Source organism: Mixia osmundae (genome assembly GCF_000708205.1).
Source record: "Mixia osmundae IAM 14324 unplaced genomic scaffold scaffold_4, whole genome shotgun sequence".
Classification (NCBI taxonomy): Eukaryota; Fungi; Basidiomycota; class Mixiomycetes; order Mixiales; family Mixiaceae; genus Mixia; species Mixia osmundae.
The window spans coordinates 702,113-719,342 of NW_014575560.1; the positions used below are offsets into that span (position 1 = coordinate 702,113).

At 54.2% G+C, this 17,230-nt stretch overlaps 7 protein-coding genes across 7 annotated transcripts; 3 read left to right on the forward strand and 4 right to left on the reverse strand.

Annotated features, from left to right (window-relative positions):
- Positions 1-321: 321 nt before the first annotated feature.
- On the reverse strand, positions 322-2,212 carry L969DRAFT_23380 (uncharacterized protein). The gene is made up of 3 exons (XM_014712911.1): positions 1,847-2,212; positions 1,680-1,793; positions 322-1,629 (listed from the first exon to the last, which is right to left on the reverse strand). Exons 1-3 carry the CDS (start codon positions 2,167-2,169, stop codon positions 396-398), a joined length of 1,671 nt encoding a protein of 556 aa, XP_014568397.1. The 5' UTR covers positions 2,170-2,212; the 3' UTR covers positions 322-395.
- Positions 2,213-2,304: 92 nt separating this feature from the next.
- On the forward strand, positions 2,305-4,532 carry L969DRAFT_48089 (uncharacterized protein; the record flags this gene model as incomplete). Its single annotated transcript, XM_014713262.1, has 5 exons — positions 2,305-2,918; positions 2,976-3,365; positions 3,411-3,462; positions 3,510-4,051; positions 4,106-4,532. 5 exons carry the CDS (start codon positions 2,305-2,307, stop codon positions 4,530-4,532), a joined length of 2,025 nt encoding a protein of 674 aa, XP_014568748.1.
- Positions 4,533-4,578: 46 nt separating this feature from the next.
- L969DRAFT_102873 (uncharacterized protein) lies at positions 4,579-6,509 on the reverse strand (the record flags this gene model as incomplete). Its single annotated transcript, XM_014713263.1, has 4 exons — positions 4,579-5,016; positions 5,067-5,327; positions 5,375-6,344; positions 6,406-6,509. 4 exons carry the CDS (start codon positions 6,507-6,509, stop codon positions 4,579-4,581), a joined length of 1,773 nt encoding a protein of 590 aa, XP_014568749.1.
- A 313-nt stretch (positions 6,510-6,822) lies between these two features.
- On the forward strand, positions 6,823-9,024 carry L969DRAFT_86783 (uncharacterized protein). The gene is made up of 3 exons (XM_014713264.1): positions 6,823-7,459; positions 7,507-8,696; positions 8,744-9,024. The coding sequence occupies exons 1-3, from the start codon at positions 6,902-6,904 to the stop codon at positions 8,955-8,957; spliced, it is 1,962 nt and encodes a 653-aa protein (XP_014568750.1). The 5' UTR covers positions 6,823-6,901; the 3' UTR covers positions 8,958-9,024.
- Positions 9,025-9,086: 62 nt separating this feature from the next.
- L969DRAFT_93981 (uncharacterized protein) lies at positions 9,087-14,019 on the reverse strand (the record flags this gene model as incomplete). The annotated part of the gene is made up of 21 exons (XM_014713265.1): positions 9,087-9,104; positions 9,155-9,772; positions 9,822-9,913; positions 9,964-10,222; positions 10,270-10,306; positions 10,361-10,452; positions 10,503-11,575; positions 11,632-12,040; positions 12,094-12,121; positions 12,175-12,208; positions 12,319-12,375; positions 12,431-12,462; positions 12,528-12,547; positions 12,719-12,912; positions 12,967-13,067; positions 13,116-13,236; positions 13,289-13,330; positions 13,378-13,514; positions 13,565-13,671; positions 13,723-13,832; positions 13,881-14,019. 21 exons carry the CDS (start codon positions 14,017-14,019, stop codon positions 9,087-9,089), a joined length of 3,720 nt encoding a protein of 1,239 aa, XP_014568751.1.
- Positions 14,020-14,094: 75 nt separating this feature from the next.
- On the forward strand, positions 14,095-15,606 carry L969DRAFT_93982 (uncharacterized protein; the record flags this gene model as incomplete). Its single annotated transcript, XM_014713266.1, has 7 exons — positions 14,095-14,443; positions 14,498-14,598; positions 14,651-14,774; positions 14,823-14,980; positions 15,035-15,312; positions 15,360-15,507; positions 15,562-15,606. 7 exons carry the CDS (start codon positions 14,095-14,097, stop codon positions 15,604-15,606), a joined length of 1,203 nt encoding a protein of 400 aa, XP_014568752.1.
- Positions 15,180-17,227, reverse strand: L969DRAFT_86787 (uncharacterized protein). Its single transcript, XM_014713267.1, has 9 exons — positions 16,867-17,227; positions 16,792-16,807; positions 16,623-16,730; positions 16,471-16,567; positions 16,392-16,421; positions 15,937-16,341; positions 15,562-15,887; positions 15,360-15,507; positions 15,180-15,312 (listed from the first exon to the last, which is right to left on the reverse strand). Exons 1-7 carry the CDS (start codon positions 17,178-17,180, stop codon positions 15,649-15,651), a joined length of 1,209 nt encoding a protein of 402 aa, XP_014568753.1. The 5' UTR covers positions 17,181-17,227; the 3' UTR covers positions 15,180-15,312; positions 15,360-15,507; positions 15,562-15,648.
- Positions 17,228-17,230: the final 3 nt, after the last annotated feature.

Genomic DNA, 17,230 nt, shown 5'->3' on the forward strand with positions numbered 1-17,230 from the left:
TCTCACGAGAGACGCGTGATCCCCATGCTGCGACACATGGCAGACTCAGAGGCGGGCCAGGGTCATTGATAAGTGTCGGTCTGGCAGTACATTTGTCGCCTTGGTACTTGGATTGCATCAACTTGCCAGTGGTGGGAAAGTTGCACAACAGTCCGCGAAGGAGGGAGACAAAGATGGCTGGTAGCAGGTGAGATGGCGGGCATTTGACAAGCCTGCCTGTATTAGGCTTCAAGCCAAGTCAATATCTGCTGCATCGGACGGCAAACGCGCCCTGGCGGGCAAACGTCCGGCAAAGTCCGAATTTCCCGATCGCTAAGCGCGAAGTCACCGAGACGCGTTCAAGTGATACATTGAAGGTGCGACACATGGTGCACAGTCGAGCAACATACAAAAAATCACGTAGTCGATACAGCTGCTGCGGTCGTGCGGACCAGCTCATGCTCCAACAGAATTGCCTCTTCTGCCGCCCGGGTCTCTGCATCCGTTTGCCTCTGGAGCGCCGCATCGGCGATGACTTGTGCTCTCTTGCGCTCAGCTTCGGCTTTCGCACTCCTGATATCGGCAGTCAGTCTCTCTGCCTGTGCATTGCGCCATTCGCAGTCATTGTAAAACTCGCAATAGTGACATTTCCTCGTTTCTTCGATACTGACGCCTCTCGGTTCCCTCTCCGACCGCCAGAATTGACCTCTATCGCACAGGAGCGCCTGCAGTCTGTCCGCGTCGTATTTGAATGTATGACGGCCAATCTCTTTGCCCACCGAAGTGCTCATTTTCGACCTAGCGATGGGTGGTTCAGCGGAAGAGAGCTGCGCTTCCGCTGCTTGCGCTCTCGTGCGAGGTCGTTTCGCTAGCATCTCCGGCTCCTCAGGAGCAGGACTGGAGGCAGGTGAATCCAGAGCCTGGCGCAAGCAGTAGATGAGCTGCAGCTTTGGGTCGATCGGCTCCAGCTGGCCAAAGTAGATCCGTATACAATTGATGAGATCGCCTAGCGTCTTTGCTCGTTGGAGAGCTTCGGTCTCGACAGCAGAGCCAATCAGAGCGTTCATGTCTCTGCCAAATTCTTCACTGAAGGCGGACTCGCGCTCTAGCCTGAACAGTGCAAGGTAGTCGTCCCAAGGCATCTTGTCGTCTCTGAGCTCGTCGAAGAGCCTCTTATAAATCATGAGCTGCATTTCTGACGCCTTTCTGATTGGCTCAGCCGGGAGCGCGGTACTCTTCGCGCGCGTCTTGGTATCTGTCAGTAGGCAGCGATGGGTAGGTACAGGCGGCGCGGCAGGCTTGTCCTCCGGCTTTGCTTGCAGTGAGAAGAACTGGTGCAACGTCCTGTCTTGCTGTGCAGACGAATCTGATCTCCTGCCCTTGCGCTTCGTGCCAGTCTTTGTGGTGTGTTTCAAGATTGGTTCGCGTTTGATCTCGTCCGCCACGCCAAGAACGATGAAATTGTCCAGCCGACCGAACAGTGGGAACTCGCGCGTGTGACCATTTCTTAGCAGGGAATCTAGTGCTGCGATAAGTCTGTATAATTTCAATGCGATCGCATCGACTTTGCTCGTCGTTTCAATCTTGACGACTTCGGGGTGAACTTTCCGTTCGAGCTTCAGATGAGTCGCAACGCCTGCATCAAGGATCCTACAGGCGAATGCATCAGTGTGCTATGCCATGCCAGAATGGAGTCCTACTTTTGTTGGCGCACAGTCTGTTTTTGGTCGATCTTGACTGTATTGCCTTGCTGGGTGATGATAGACGTTGGACGTTCTGCGACAGGTAACCAGCGTTTTCCGAGCATGCCATAGCTGCCGTGCGCGCATCAGACCTTGACAATGCTTATACAGTACAGTGATCTCACATGAAGGCATATTCGCACCAGGACGGGCCGGAAAAGTCAGTAGCGCTTAAACTGCCTCTTGATCTGAACCGCTCAAAGAGTGATCGTCTCGCTCCCTCCTTGGTGGCCTGCAGTGCCATGTCTGACGCTGGACCTGTCTCCCCTAGCAAGTCTAGCAGAACGTCGCTTTTCGGCTCGAGATCGTCACGCTCGTATTCGATCTCAATCTGACCGGACACCGATCGTGCCTCTCTGCTTGGCTGGCAGTGAGCGTACGCGTCCCAGTCGAGAGCAGATAGGTCAAGATCGTCTTCGCCGTAGTCGGAGCTAGGACGGGCTTGCATTGGCGCCCATCGATGATGTCAGGACAAGCTTGTTCGCTTGATCGTCGTGGATTTTCAATGTCAAAAAATGACGAGCGCGACGGGTTGCTCCAGCGGATGCGAGCGAGCTTTCCGAGCTGGAGCAAGATCATCAAGATGGGCAGGAACAAGTCGGCAACGACAGGCAAGGTGGCCATCATCCAAAGAGAGGGACTACTCCAGCCCGGCAGCCGGGCTTGTCCTCCAAATTACATTCTCCATGGTGAAGGCTCCACTGTCATTTTGCTGCCTCGTGCCGCCCCAGCAAGCGTGATACCCTCGGGAGAAGCAGTAGCATCGACTAGCAAGATCAACAGTCGAGTCAAGTGCGAGGAGGAACAGGAAGTCTTCATCAATCCCATTCAGGAGTACAACAGAGACCTTTCGGTGGCTTGCATCGATACCTGGAGCCGCATTCGTGCAGCAGAGCGCCATGAGAAGGCATCCTCACGACGCGCTTATAAGCGCCAACGTAATGGCGCTAATGCGGACGACAACGCCCAAGGAAAGCGCCGCAAGCTTGACAATGACGCGACCGAGATAGCCGCTGGCGAGTCACGTCAGACTGACATTGAGGAGGCCGCAGCAGACGAACCTGACGGCGTGGGAGCTGAGGATGCTCCAGCGTCCGCTCAGCCTAACCCGAATTCGTACAAGTTTACCGCCTTTGAAGCTCTCGCTGCTTCTGGCCTCCGCTCAATACGCTATGCACGCGAGCTGCCTCTCCTCAAGTATGTGGAAAACCCCCCCCCCCTTTTATCACGATAGGCTGATCAAAGCACAATCAGATGGGTACAAGCGAACGATCTGAGCCCCAAAGCAGTCAAGCTCATCCAGATGAACGCCGACTTTAACGAGCTAAGCGATCCGGACGATGCGGAAAAGCGGTGGCCCATCAAAACGCAGCCGACCGCGGAAACCATTGCAGCCGAGATCCCGGAAGCATCAGCGTCGTCTGTCAAGTCACAGGCAAAAGTCAGAGTGTCACAGGGCGACTGCTGTACGATCATGTACGCCGAACGGCAGACGAGAAACTATAACGTCATCGACCTGGATCCATATGGCAGCGCAGCGCCTTTCATCGATGCCGCAGTACAGGCAGTTGCTGATCATGGCCTGCTCTGCATCACTTGTACTGACCTCGCTGTTCTCGCTGGCTGTGGGTATCCCGAGAAGACGTGCGTCAAACGCGGACTTTTGTTGCCTCGCTCACATGTGTCCAGTTTCTCGCTATACGGAGGTTCTCCGACCCGAGCCGAATACTCGCATGAAGTTGTCAGTCGTGCCTGCTGCCAAGGGAATGCGTGCTGAAATCGTACCAGGCGCTGCGACTTGTGCTTCACGCAATCTCATCATCGGCTGCCCGCTACGGGCGTCACATAGAACCTGTGCTCTCGCTGTCCATTGACTACTATCTGCGCGTCTTCGTACGCGTTGCGAGCGGACCTATCAAAGTCAAGCAGTTGGCGAGCACGACAGCGCTTGTTTATGTCTGCAATTATTGCCAGTCGCCAAACTTTCAACCGATGGGACGGATTCATAGCAGGCCTACCAGAAAAGAAGGCAGCGCACCTCAGCTGTCATTTGGCACGGCAACGGGTCCTCCTACAAATTCGACGTGCGATCAGTGCAAGCAGACCTATCATGTCGCCGGTCCAATGTGGATGGGCAGGCTTCACGACAAGAGCTTCGTCACTGCTGTCATAGATCACGTTGAGCAATCTGGCGACCATTACGCCACAAAGGCGCGAATGCTCGGCATGCTGAAAGTGGCACAAGCCGAATTGGACGCGCCGTTCTACTTCTCGCCGAGCAAGCTGGCAAGCATGTATCACTGCAGCGCGCCACCTCTCAATTCCGTCGTGTAAGTCTGCCGGTGAGCAAACGTACTCTGAGCTGATTGTGACGTCTGCCTCAGCAATGCTGTCTTGAACGCAGGCTACTCGGCATCTCGCAGTCACTGCGCGTCTGGATCGCTCAAGACAGACGCACCGCGAAGTTTCTTACTCGCCATCATTCGCAAATGGATCGAGACTCATCCTGTCAAGCTCAGCAACATCAAGGAAGGCAATCCGGCGCGCATCCTCCTGGCAGGCTGCAAGACCGTCGAAGAAGTGGCCGCGCGGGCCGCAAGCGATTCACTGCCACTTGAAGCAGACAACGCCGGTCCCTCTAATAGCAACGGGCGCGACGCGGCTTTGCCAGCTGCTAGCGCGCCTTCAGTAGATGTCAATTTCGACAAGAACCCGCAGACACACACTGTCTTGATGAGTCAGCTTGGCCTCGCAATGTATCCCACTAATCCTCTGGACAACTGGGGACCTCAAAAAGCGTCAAGCACCTAATGATTGCATGTGTACAGTCCAAGCTAGCATGGTCGTCATTGGAGTCTCACTTGTATCGTGTTTGGTCGTGAAGACTGAGGCAGTCGCTCCAGTCGGGCTGGCGGCCTATAGCTACGCGGTAGATTGCATCCCTAAGCAGCCAGACCTTTCCTCGAGGTTGTGATGTGGTCGTGCATTTTGCTGCATAGGGCGAGGCTTTGACGAGCGCCTGGAGTTGTGTATGTAGCTGTGTACGAGCAGCTTGCATTTCTGGTATCGCAGACGAACCACGTAGTCTCGATGTGAGGATGTAGCAGAAGACAAGACCTGTACGAGTCGAAGCGTAGAAAAATTCGATGACTTTGATACTGAGGAATTGCAGGACGGGCACGACCAACAGGATTGGCCAGACCCAATGCGCTTTATCGACTGTGACGGCGACCACGACGAGGACTATCAGGCACAGAAACCATGACACGATCAATCCCACGAAACCCGCCAATATCTGCGCGACAATCGTCAGCTTCGTTCGAGACGTAGCCAGCGACAGCTTACCCTGACGCGTGACTGCATCAAACGCACGCAGTCTTCGCCTTCCGAGTTTGGTCGGCCCTTTGCCATCTTGCCGCAGCTGTAGCTGCACATCAAGAACATCGGCGCGAGCAGGATCGTTGCTGGTATTGCGAATGCACCGATGACAGGCGTGACGATGATCCTGACCAGCAGCTGAAGCAAGAGCCATATACTGTGCTGTGTGGCGACATGCATTAGGTCGTGATCATTGATGCCGAAAGCCTCGAGACGATTGAGATAGTTCTGCACCTCAATCAGCTTGGCTGCGAGCAAGGACAGAGAGCACGCACAAGGAGCTGATCGGGTAGCATCGACTTTCTTCCCTCTTCGCTAGATTCGATCGACTTTTCGGAAAAGGATATGATCATTCGCGACGAGTCCTTGCCCAGTGTGGGCACGATAGGTGAGCTGGGCGTCGATTTGCCGGTCTGACTGCTCTTCTCCGAATTTTCGGAATCGTGGTAGAAGTCAGCGTCCATGATAGCTAGGCCGATATTTTGCGCTTGCGTCACATAGTCTGACAAGGAAGGTCGCGGAGCGTCCAAGGGCTGCAAGATTGACCGCGCGATGATGGCCTGACGAGTTGTGTCCCAAGTATCGAGGTCGAGCATGCCCTCCTTGATGCGCGTGCCCATGAGTTCTGTCAACGCACGTACGCCGGCGAAATCGTCAAGCTTTCCCGTCTCGGCATTGCATATGAGCTCAGGATGTGTGCGAGGTGTCAGGATGATAGGTTCATTAAACCGGAGCAGAACCTTGCTACGGAAACGTTCGCGGTGCAGGTAACAGAGCGACACGTTCGCGATGACCACCTTCCAATCTGGCTCATCGCGATGCGCTGTGAGTGTGTCAGACACCGTCCTCGCGATGCCAGTCTTTAGAGATGCCATATGTGGCTGATAGAGCGTTCTGCCCTCAGGACTGAGCAAGATGGCTTGACCGTTGCCCAGCTCTTCGATAAGACGGCTGTTCAGCTTTGCGTTGGCTGCGCCGATCTGCTGCCCTTCATAGTCCGATTGGCGCATGATGGGCAGACAGCCGCCAGATTCAAGGAACCAACCGAGTAGAGACTTATTTCTGAACTCCTTGTCTCGTGCGATTGGACGGAAGAATGACCTGGCTCTGATGGGGATCCTGCCGACGATGAGGAAAGCATCGACGTGCTGGGCAGGATGAGCTGCGGCAACGACGGTGGGAATGCCATCGCCTGGCAAATGCTCGAGGCCACTGATCTCGATCTCGGAGTAGTAAAAATAGCATCTAGCAGAAAAGCGCAGAGCTCGATGAGCATACGAATCGACATTTTGACGAGGCAACTCACGCGATGCCAGCCAATCGACTGAGCGGACGATAAAGACGACATCCCTTGGTCGATCCGGCGTCACGCGCGAGCAGATCGCCTGCCTTCATCTCCGCTGCAGACATTCTGTAGCTACTCTGCGCGAGTCGGAGGAGCGGTCAAGGACGTCGAACGAGGATGCCGACTCGGGAGTCGCCCTAATATACTCTGAGCCCGAGAACGGGCAGTCTGGGGAAGATTGGCGTCTCGTCCTTTGCTCAATCGGTGCAGTCATTGCCGATGCAGAGCTATTAACTGTTTCCGAGACGTTACGCTAATGAATGGAAGCTATGCGAGCCGCAGATCTGCAGCTTAGCGCTGGGCTAGGCCGCTTTGCGCGCTGTGTTTTAACGCGTGTTTCCGATCACGAGCAGTTTGGTTTTTGTTCCGTGCCCAAGACATTGATTGCATTTGTGTCATGCAGACAGACAGGCTTCATCCCTTCGTCCTCCATCTTCTACGGACACTGTCGTGAGCAATGGGCTTATTGGACTCCTTCAGACGCAAGCCCGTCATGCTAGAACGACGTCGTTCGAGGAGCAGCATGCGCTCATCCTCCCCGCCCTCCGTCAATCGTCTGTCGTCGGATGGCCTCGCTTCCGTGCAGGAGCAAGAAGAGCCAGAACCCCGAGCATCGCTCGATACGCTCCACATCACCTTGCCGCATCATATCATCCGCTCAAGAAGTCCTGATCTCAAAGGCTCAGAATATGCACACTCGCACCGTCGTCCGCCGACGATCAAGACAATACGCACTGAGGAGCGCAGAGACGGCACCGTACACGAAGAGATCATCTCCGTCATGCCGAGCGATGCCATTGCGGTCGGTCAGATCACGCCACATGTCGAGGGCGTCAATACGAAGAAAGACGCCCGCTTCTGGGCGATCATCATGTCCATTATGGTCTCCGTCTTTGTCTCGGCCATCGATCTGACAGCAATCAGCACTGCTTTGCCAACCATTGTGAGAGATTTACAGTCTGACAACTACACTTGGGTCGGTTCTGCGTACGCTTTGTCGAGCACTGCCTTTATCGTGAGTCTACTTCATTCTTGCGTTTCGCGAGCTGACATGCAGAGAAGCCGTGGATGGGCGGCTTAGCTCAGATCTTCGGTCGAAGAGCTGCCTATCTCACTGCCATCTTTCTGTTCGCTGCTGGGTCGGCACTCTGTGGCGCGAGTCAGAACATGACGATGCTTATCGCTGCTCGCACTTTACAAGGCGCCGGCGGCGGTGGCATCCTCGCCATCAGCGAGATCCTCATTGTCGATCTATCACCCCTGAGCGAACGAGGGATCTTCTTCGCCATCTTTGGAGCAGAATGGGCGCTCGCTTCAGTCATCTCGCCCGTCATAGCTGGCTCCCTCGCAGAAAGGAATTGGCGATGGATTTTCTACATGAACATACCGATCTGCGGATTTGCTGCGTTGCTAGTCATCTGCTTCATGAACCTTCGCAGACCAGCAGGCACATTCCGCGAAAAGCTATCGCGCGTAGATTGGTTCGGCAATCTTTGTATCATCGCCTCGACGTCGTCATTCGTTGTAGGCCTGACCTTTGGCGGCGGTCAGTATCCTTGGCGATCATATCAGACGCTCTTACCGCTCGTGCTCGGTCTCGTGGGCATCGTCATCTCAATCGGCATCGAAAGAGCTTTCATCAAGGAACCCGTCGTCCCATTCAAGATCCTGAGCAATCTCACATCTGCCATTGGATTCTTGGCCACATTTCTGCACGCTATCATCACGCTCGCACTAGTCTACTACCTTCCAGTATACTTCCAATCCGCAAAAGGATCTTCGCCTATCCGGTCCGGCATCCAGATCTTCCCACTTTCATTTACCGTCGCACCTTTTGCAATTATTACTGGCTTGCTCGTCATGATTCAAGGCAAATACCGGTGGCTCAATGTCATTGGGTGGGCATTAGCAGCTACAGGCGCAGGTGTCTTATACCTACTCTCATACGACGCTAGACCGGCGCTTTGGATTGGACTGCCATTGGTCGTTGGCGCAGGACTAGGGATGCTTTACAGCGCTGTGACATTCCCCGTCATGTCACCACTACCGCCTTCTCTACATGGACACGCAATGTGCTTCAGCACTTACATTCGAAACATCGGACAGACCATTGGCATAGTCATAGGAGGGACAGTCCTTTCTTCAAGGCTGCCCGTCACTTTGCCAGAAGCGTTCCTCGATCAGCTTGTCCAGAACGGCGGCGGCGCAGCAGGCGACCTAGCGTATGCAAGCATACCCATCATCCCCACTCTGTAAGTCTAGCGTCTCACGGAAGATCTAGGCTGACATCGCCGTGCAGTGTCGAGCCATTGAAGTCACAAGTCCAGGACGCGTTCGCAAAATCAATCAGAGTGATCTGGTTGTCATGTGTACCTATGGCCCTCATCGGCGTGCTTGTCTCCTTCTTCATTGTCGATTACACGCTCTCACACGAGACTGACGAAAATTGGGGCCGCGCTTCACCGACCAGTACAGCATCAGAAAATTCTATGGAAAAGCAATCCACGCATTAACGACTGTTTGAGATCTGTTGTAGACCTATGGCTGTACCCGAGAAATGCATTGTCGTGTCTACTGATAGCATTGCTGACAGACTGCAACATTGCGGACCACGTATATAGAAAGGAAGCGGCGGATATTATTCATGATCGATTAGGAACCTGCAGGTGTTGTGTTAGCTCAATTCATTGCACGACACCGGTATGCGCACCTTCTCGGGCTGCTTCTGCTCCTCGACTTCTTCCCAAGTCTCGCCGGGAGGCGAACGAGAGACGTGACACTTGCCATTGGCATCCATCGTAGCGCCTTCGCTTGAAGCGGCGATACCGAGCTTGTTTGCAGCAGCGATCTCCGCTTTGCCGATGCCAAGAGTGTCATTAGGAATCCAGAGCGGTGTCTGTCTGACCCAAGCAGCAGGGTGATCGAATGCTCGAGTAGTCTCTTCGTCGGCATCGCTCTTGTAGGAGTCTGCCTTGATCGAGCCATTTCGCTTCTCCGCTCCGGCGTGCAACGGTGTTGTCTTATTATCGCCATTGACGTTTGAGAATGCGGAAGGCTTGGAATCGGTGGCCTTGCCCGAGGTATCGCTCGAATAGCCTTGTTGGGTCTCTGAAGCGATGAGCTTCTCGGTCTCTTCGATCGAGCCACCTAGGGAGAGCGGCAGGTAATTGATGAGCGGGCCATAGCCTGAGAAGAGGATAGTGTGATATAGAACAGTGATGACGATTAGGATGATTGCAAAGATTGCTTCCGGAATTGCAGACACGCCGCCAGTGTCATTGCGTGCTAGGAACCACAAGCCTGTAAGGCAGAGCTCTTCGATGTAAAGCTGCAGAGCGCGTCAGCAGCGAGCCAGTAGGAATTGACGATGAGCGTACGCCAACGAAGATGTGATGGATAGCGAGAGGGAAGTAGCGGCCGCCCGTCTCCATGTGGTTCGGCATGTCGTAAACCCAGATGAATAGGTACTCTGCTCGGCATGTCAGATGTATTGAAGCGAGAAAAGCAAGCGACACTGACTGAAGACAAACCAGGTGAACGCGAAACCGAGGGATATAAAGCCATTAACGAGGGGAGCGATGATCGAGTAGGCGAGCGCGATGACCATGAGGAGCGATTGATTTGGCCAAAGCGTGCCGAACTGAACGCTGCCCATCGAGTATTGCAGACCGTAGACGCTGCGCGGGGTCGAGGCGAGGAACTTGACCTTGACATAGTAGAGGATCAAGGGAACGATCTGCAATAGCGCGCCTGCTGCGCCAGAGAGCGTTGTAGTGACCTGCGCCAAAGTCAGCGGTTGCGCTTGCGTGGATATTGCAGACGCACGATATAAGTCAAGAAGAAGACGCTGGCGCCGGGGAGCCTACGCAAAAGGCACGATGAATCTCCGAGCACATATCAAGGCCCGCGAACGTACTTATTGGCAAGCAGAGACACGACACCGCCGGGATTGCTGCCGAGAGACGGCAGTGCGTTGATCAAGCCAGACGCAACTGTGACGACGAGGAACTGTACTACCTGTCAGCTGCTGATGTATACGTATCTGGAAGCTAGCATACACCGTGGATGACAAGGAACATGAAGTAGCGCTTCATGAGAGATACCTCAACGAGCGAGTGGAGGGGAATGCCTTCGAAGATGGCAAAGAATCGCAGGACGATCGGCAGCAGCATGAACAGAACAGCCAAAGCTACTGGTGGAAGGATGCCTTGAATAATGCCATTGATAGGGACGGGCAGCGAGCAAAGCCAACTGAGCCAGGATGCCTTCTGACAGAGCTGGCTGACATTTGAGATGGCAGATACGAAAGCAACGGGGATAGCCCAGAGGATGATGAGACCGATCGTCATCGTCCACGAGAGAACGTAGCGGATCTTCTGCTCGTATGGATTCATGTTGAGTGTGGACCAGATGACATCTTCGCGGTCGACTTCGATGTGACGTCCCGCCATACGCAACGGCAGTTCGTGAGCCAAGCATTGGGCGAAGAAATGAGCTGCCATCTGCGAGTTGAACTGGATGAATGCCGACGATTTCGGCGTGAAGTCATCCCAATGCGGACGACGCTCGCTGAGTTCGCGTTCACAGAGCTCAATTTCTTCGCGGGCCCATTCGATGGTGTCTTTCTTCTCGCCGAAGCAAGGGATTTTCGAATTAGGTCGGCACGTCGGTCTCTGCTTCTGCTCGACGTATTTGGCGGCCATCGATGCGTCCGCTTCCACATCAGCGTTCATGTTGGTCATCGGGTGAGATTCGGAGCCATTCGAGGGTGCAGGCTCGCCAGACTTCTTGGCAGCCTTTGCTGCTTTCTTCTCCTGCTTCGTCTTGTTCTGCACAGCAAGCTTACAGAGCTTCGTCTCTGCCGCTTCGAGCTTCTGGCAGGCTTTCTGACGACGATCATAGAAATCCGGCAGTTCCTTGAGATCGCGATTGATCCAGATCTGCTTGACGCCGCCGGGCAGGTAGCTACAGACTTGAGTGAGCTTCTCGACGGTGAGCATCTCATTGGGAATGCCGGTAAGCAGAACGGTGCGCGACATGGCCAATCGCTTGTGATCTGCAGATGTAAGGAATTCTTGGCGCAGGGGGATAAAGGCAGCGAGCTCTTGTTTGATCAGATAGAAGATCCAGACTGGACATCACAGTGTGTCAGCGCAGCGAACCGCTGAAAGTTGTGGCGAAGCTTACAGGTAATGATATAGAGAATGATCAAATGAGCAGCGTATCGGTTTTGCGCACCAAGGCCGATATTGCCAAAGGTGAGCTTGTTGATGCCTTGCTGGGTGCCGCCCGAGTTGGCAGCATTGACGGGCAAGAGGATGACCCAGGTGAGAATCCAGGCGGGTACGAAGATCCAGAGCATCATGCGCAGGAAGCGCACGAACATGTACGCGTCGAGCCCGTTATGATGAATGATCTGCTTGGGATCTGCCTTGATGACGGCCATGATCCATCCTATGGGACTGTCGGCCAAAGTTGTCGTCGTTCGCTTGGACGGCAGGGGCAAGTACGTTCGAGGACGATAGATCTTCTTGAAGCGAGCATGGATGACGGCAAAGATGCCGATTTCGACTGCTGCGACGGCCGCATTGAGTACCTGACAATGTCAATCATCAGCCATGTGCGCCTGTACAGCTTGCAAAGACTGACGAGCGCGGTCGTGAATGTCTGAGTCGACCTGTGCAAGGAGCGACGTAAGCCAAGGCTGTGAAATGCAGGCCCGACACATACTTGTTGACGTTGGCGCCGTCTGCACTCATCTTGCCTTATCGATGCTGCAGCAAATTGCAGTCAGACGACAGCAGAGGTCGAAAGACGAGCAGCACCAACAAAGGCCTGAAAAAGTCGCCGATGCTGTGCTTGGCTGTCCCAAACCAATGTAGACTGGTCTTGAAGTCTTGCTGAGCGTAATGACAGTCAATGTGAGCGTCACTGGAGCAGACGATCGTCAGGCAGGACGTCGTCACCGGGTGGCAGTAGAGCGAACCAGAATGGTGAGGGGCCCAGCCGCTGTCTCCCCTGTTTCGGGTCAAAGGAACGCAAAGCTCTGTTGCTGACCCTCAACACGCGTTTCCTCTACGCACGGGCCCTTGCTAGCTCTGCGCTAGCCTCGACGATGATGGCGACCAACACAGCAATTCACACAGTGCGTCACTCCAAATCCCAAGCCAAGCAAACAAGGCGCAGCAAACACGCGGGAGGGTGATTGACATCTGAATTTGAGCCGATCGGCAAAGCGACAATGTCAATAGAGGCGCGTCTGAAAAGCCTAGACCGTGTTCCCGAGCGTGTCCACAGTTTCTTCTGGATGAAGTTGTTCCATGCTTTGGGGTTCTTCACGGCTATCCGACTGATCTGAATCGCTAGAGTCGAGATCGAGCTCGCGATGTGGTCGCCATGCCGAAGCAGCATGATTAGGGTTCGCAACGAGCAGATCGTCCTCTAGCCCGACTTGACCGTTTTCTGACTCTGCAACCTTGCATGAGCACCAGAGACGGGGTGATGACAGAACAGACGACTGACTTCGCTGCGCTGCCTCTGCTTCTATCTCGCTCGTGATATTCTCTTGCATGGCACTGATCTCGTCTGCCGAACGACATGTCTTGTATCGTAGCAGTAGCGGACTGTTCTGTCTCGTCATTCATCTGCAGCAGGAGCTTTTGACGACTTACCCATTGATCTCGAAGAACGAATGGCCCCAGCTGAACTTGCTCAACAAGAGCTCGGCTTCGTCTACACAGTCGACAATGTACAGCGCTGCCGCTATCGCCTCGAGGCAGGTCAATTTGAAAGCTGCACGCTCGTGTCAATTACCGTCCTGAGCACGGATCTGCGAGCAGCGTACGCTTGCCATAATTGACAGGATTAGCGGCGATCAGATACGGCACTGGGGACAGTGTCAGCCTGCGCACGGCCACCAGCGGCCACACTGACATAAGCGCTCATGAGGCGACCTGATCTTGCCAAACGGTATCTCATCGAGGCGTGCCCAGGAGCACTCGACGACAGCGACGCCAGACTCGATCACGATATCTCTATCTGCAGGTGATACAGGTCGAGTGCCCTTGGGACTGCCCCAGTACGTCAGCTTCGTGATCTGGCCAAAGCGCACGTCGCGTGCCTCATGACGATGCCGTGGAATCTTTGGCCGAGTCTGAGCTCGCGCATCAGGCCTAGTCGAGCGAGCTTCTTGCCAGAGCACTTTCGAGGATCACAATGATCAAAGTCCTGCGGACGCCTACTGAGCTCTGCTATCGTCGCTGAAAGACGAGAACGGACCCACATGGCGATGGGAAAGGCTGGCCGTCTGATTGCATGATCGTCTTCCTCTTCTCCTGCGATGCCTTTGCATGAGTTGGGTCTTGTCTCTAGACTATGTGTCGTACCATCTGTGCGTCATGCGTGAGCAAGATCAGCAGATCAGTAGGATGAGGTACCTTGATCGTCTCTTTGGGGCAAGAGTGAGCCTTGCGAATCGGTGTTGTAGCTCGTCCTGTCTCTCTCCTTGCCCTTGGACTGTCTCGCAACTCTGTGAGGTTTGGCGGCTGTGCCTTTGCCCCGATGGTGTGACGGCATCGACGACGTCGTCCAATAAATCTTGGCGACCACCACGACAGGGACAACTCAGATTGCGTCATCGACCTCGAGTGCATGACATGGCTCGACCTGGCTTACAAGAGCGTACCAAGAGCTCTGACCCTTCGCAATGCAGCTTGTAGCCCTCGCCAACGGCACCTCGCTTTTCCTCTGCTCGGTGCACGCCTCAAGTCCAATGCGGCGACAACGTCCTCCTCAGCTAGACGCAAGAGCATCCCTCGGGCAAGCTCGAGTGCGGCGTCACCAGTAGCTGCTAGTGGTAAACCCAGGGCTCGCCCGATCCGTTCACCCCTCTACCATGCTCGACGCCTGCAGGTAGCCGACGAGGCTGCTGCTCGACAACTCATAAAGATCTGGGATCTGCCCTCTCGTCGCGATCTGACCGTCATTGTTCCTTGCGCTGGTCAGCTACGAGCTCATATCCATCTCTCGGCAGCTAGCTGACGAGCTCACACAGGCCATGGCGTACTCGCAAGAGAGATTGCAAAGCTACCACACGAAGTCATTCGCAAAGTGATCACAATGGAAGTTATGCCGACTTTTCAGCCTGGTCTTCTCGTGCGTAGCTCAACTCTACAATCAATCTACAGCTGACGCTGACGCTGAGCAGGCGGGCGCGAAAAAATTTGACAAATGGCATCACCAGGCAAGCCTGCCACTGAACTGGGACAGCTACGATACCATCGAATCGCAAGGCTTGCTTGCCAACGTTGATCCCAAGCCTTGGGAATCAGGTCAGAAACATTCCTGAAGCTCTGCGCTTCACTGAACCGCGCTTGCAGACGAGCCGGCAAACGTATTTGTGGCACTTCAGTTGCCTGTAAACATTTACTGCGAAAAGTTCGTCTCGTCTGCCTTGCATTGTATCGTCAGCAAGATGTGGCTTTATCGGTACGGTCGAATCGACATCGGCGTCCTCCTTGCTAGCTCAACGCTCTCTGTCCGTCTGTGATTCATTCTTCGATTGTCCAGGCTGACATTTTGGACACGTCAGAGGATGGAAGCGAAACCTGGAGATCCAAATTACCACAAATTGGCAGCTCAGCTGAGGTGTATCTGCTCCGTCGAGAAGCCAACGCTCTTGAAGCCAGGCTTGGCCGTTCGCGGTCGCGCTGTGCTATCAGATACAGCCGACAGTCCAGAACATGCCGCTGCAATCCTGCGACCTCTCAAAGAACCGCTTATAACATCAGAAGGAGTATGGGAGGCATACGAATATATCGCCAGAAGATTGTTCTCGACGATCAATACCCCTTGGACAAAGTCATTGCCGTATGCTATTTCGTTGCTGCATGCGGGTCAGGCTGAAGAGATCACAGCTCGATTGCGGCGGGCGCTGGTATACTCGAGCAAAAGATGATAGCTGCTGGCCATGTGTACGATCCCAATATGCTGCCGCGTCAGATGACGCCGGAGCATCTTCTCCATCTCACCGAGGCTTTCCAAGCTTGGCCCTTCAGACCCAGGGTTAGTCAGATAGCAGATATACAATTTCGATCGGCTGCTGATCAGAGGCCGCAGACACTTTACGATGATTTGGATGAGTCGCTTGATGACTTCATCTGACACCAGCAAGCAGGCGCTGCATTACAAAGTAGTACACAAAGATCAGGATCTGTTCAGCTGCGATAGATCATTGAAATCTTGCTCTTGCGGACGATGCTTAGCTAGAAGCGCCTCTGGGTCCTGCGTGTGGCCGTTGGTCTGACGAAGCTGTCTTCGAATGTTGACGCCGCGACGGAGATTGTCGAGCACTTTGACGGTGTCTTGCCAATTCAAGCACGCGTCTGTGACTGACTGTCCGTATTTGAGCCCCGTTGGACCTTCTGCGGGTATATTTTGCTTGCCTGCGTTGCTTCATTAGCGCGTGATCATAGGACTTGACAGCGAGCATACCCTCAACGAGATTGGACTCGATCATGACGCCCAGGATGTTTTGCGCCGTTTCCGGCGAGCTAAGTTGAGCGACGATGTCTTCCGCCACGATAATCTGACGAGGATGTTGCTTCTTGCTATTACCATGACTGCAGTCGATCATGATCCTTTGGGGCAACCCCGCCTTTGCTAGTTTGGCAGCAGTTGAAGCAACGTGCTCTTTCTCGTAATTCGGCCCAAAATTGGCTCCACGCAGGATGATATGAGAGTAAGGATTGCCGTTCGTTTCGACGATGGCGCTGAGACCTTGTTTGCTGACGGAGAGAAAGACGTGGCCTTCTCGGGAAGCACGTATGGCGTCGACTGCAATGTCGACAGATCCGTCTGTGCCGTTTTTGAAGCCGATAGGCGTCGACAGTCCCGATGCTGCCATTCGCTCGTTAGTCTGGAACTAAGCAGCAACTCGATTGACGGACCTAATTCTCGATGCACTTGTGATTCGGTGGCTGCGGCTCTTGTCAGCGACTGATGCGCGTCAAGCAAAGCAAGACAGACTTCGCGCGCCAATAGCGCCCCAACTGACTAGATCGGCAATATACTGCGGCGAGATTGTGTCTAGGAATTCCACAGCAGTGGGTAAACCAGAACTCGCCTGCAAAGAGAGACGGTCAGAACGACGAGACGCGTGTTGGCAACGTGCAACGCACGATCTCGAGCAGAAGCCCTCGCGCCAGACGAAGGCCCTTGTTGATCTGGAAAGAGCCGTTGAGTTGTGGATCGTTGATGAGTCCTTTCCATCCCACAGTCGTCCGTGGCTAGTTGTTGCGGAGCGTATATAAGTCACGTTGGCAACGAAGGCATTTCAAAGGACTGTACCTTTTCAAAATAGACTCTGTGCCATGAAGTCGATCAGCATAGTCACTGGACGATGCTAATGCCATCCAACGGTACCTCATGAGGATATGCAAATCTTGTCTCGCTTCGGCAGCGTAGACTTTTAGCAAGTCGCAATATTCCAAGGCTGCCTTGACGTCGTGTACCGAGCAAGGTCCCACGATAACTAATAAACGATCATCGTCTCCCTTGATGATCGCTTCTGCCCCTTTGCGACCGTTGATGACGGTCTCACATGCTGCCAAGGTGAGCGGAAAGTCTTCGACGAGAATTTGGGGAGGGATCAGAGGTCTGATCGACTTGATGCGCTGATCGTCGATGTTGAGGATTCCGGCGCTTGTGAAGCTCGCGCTCATTGGCGAGTCCACCATGATGCCTGGAAAGGATGGCAAGTTTCGGTTTTGTCGTCGCGAGGAGGAGG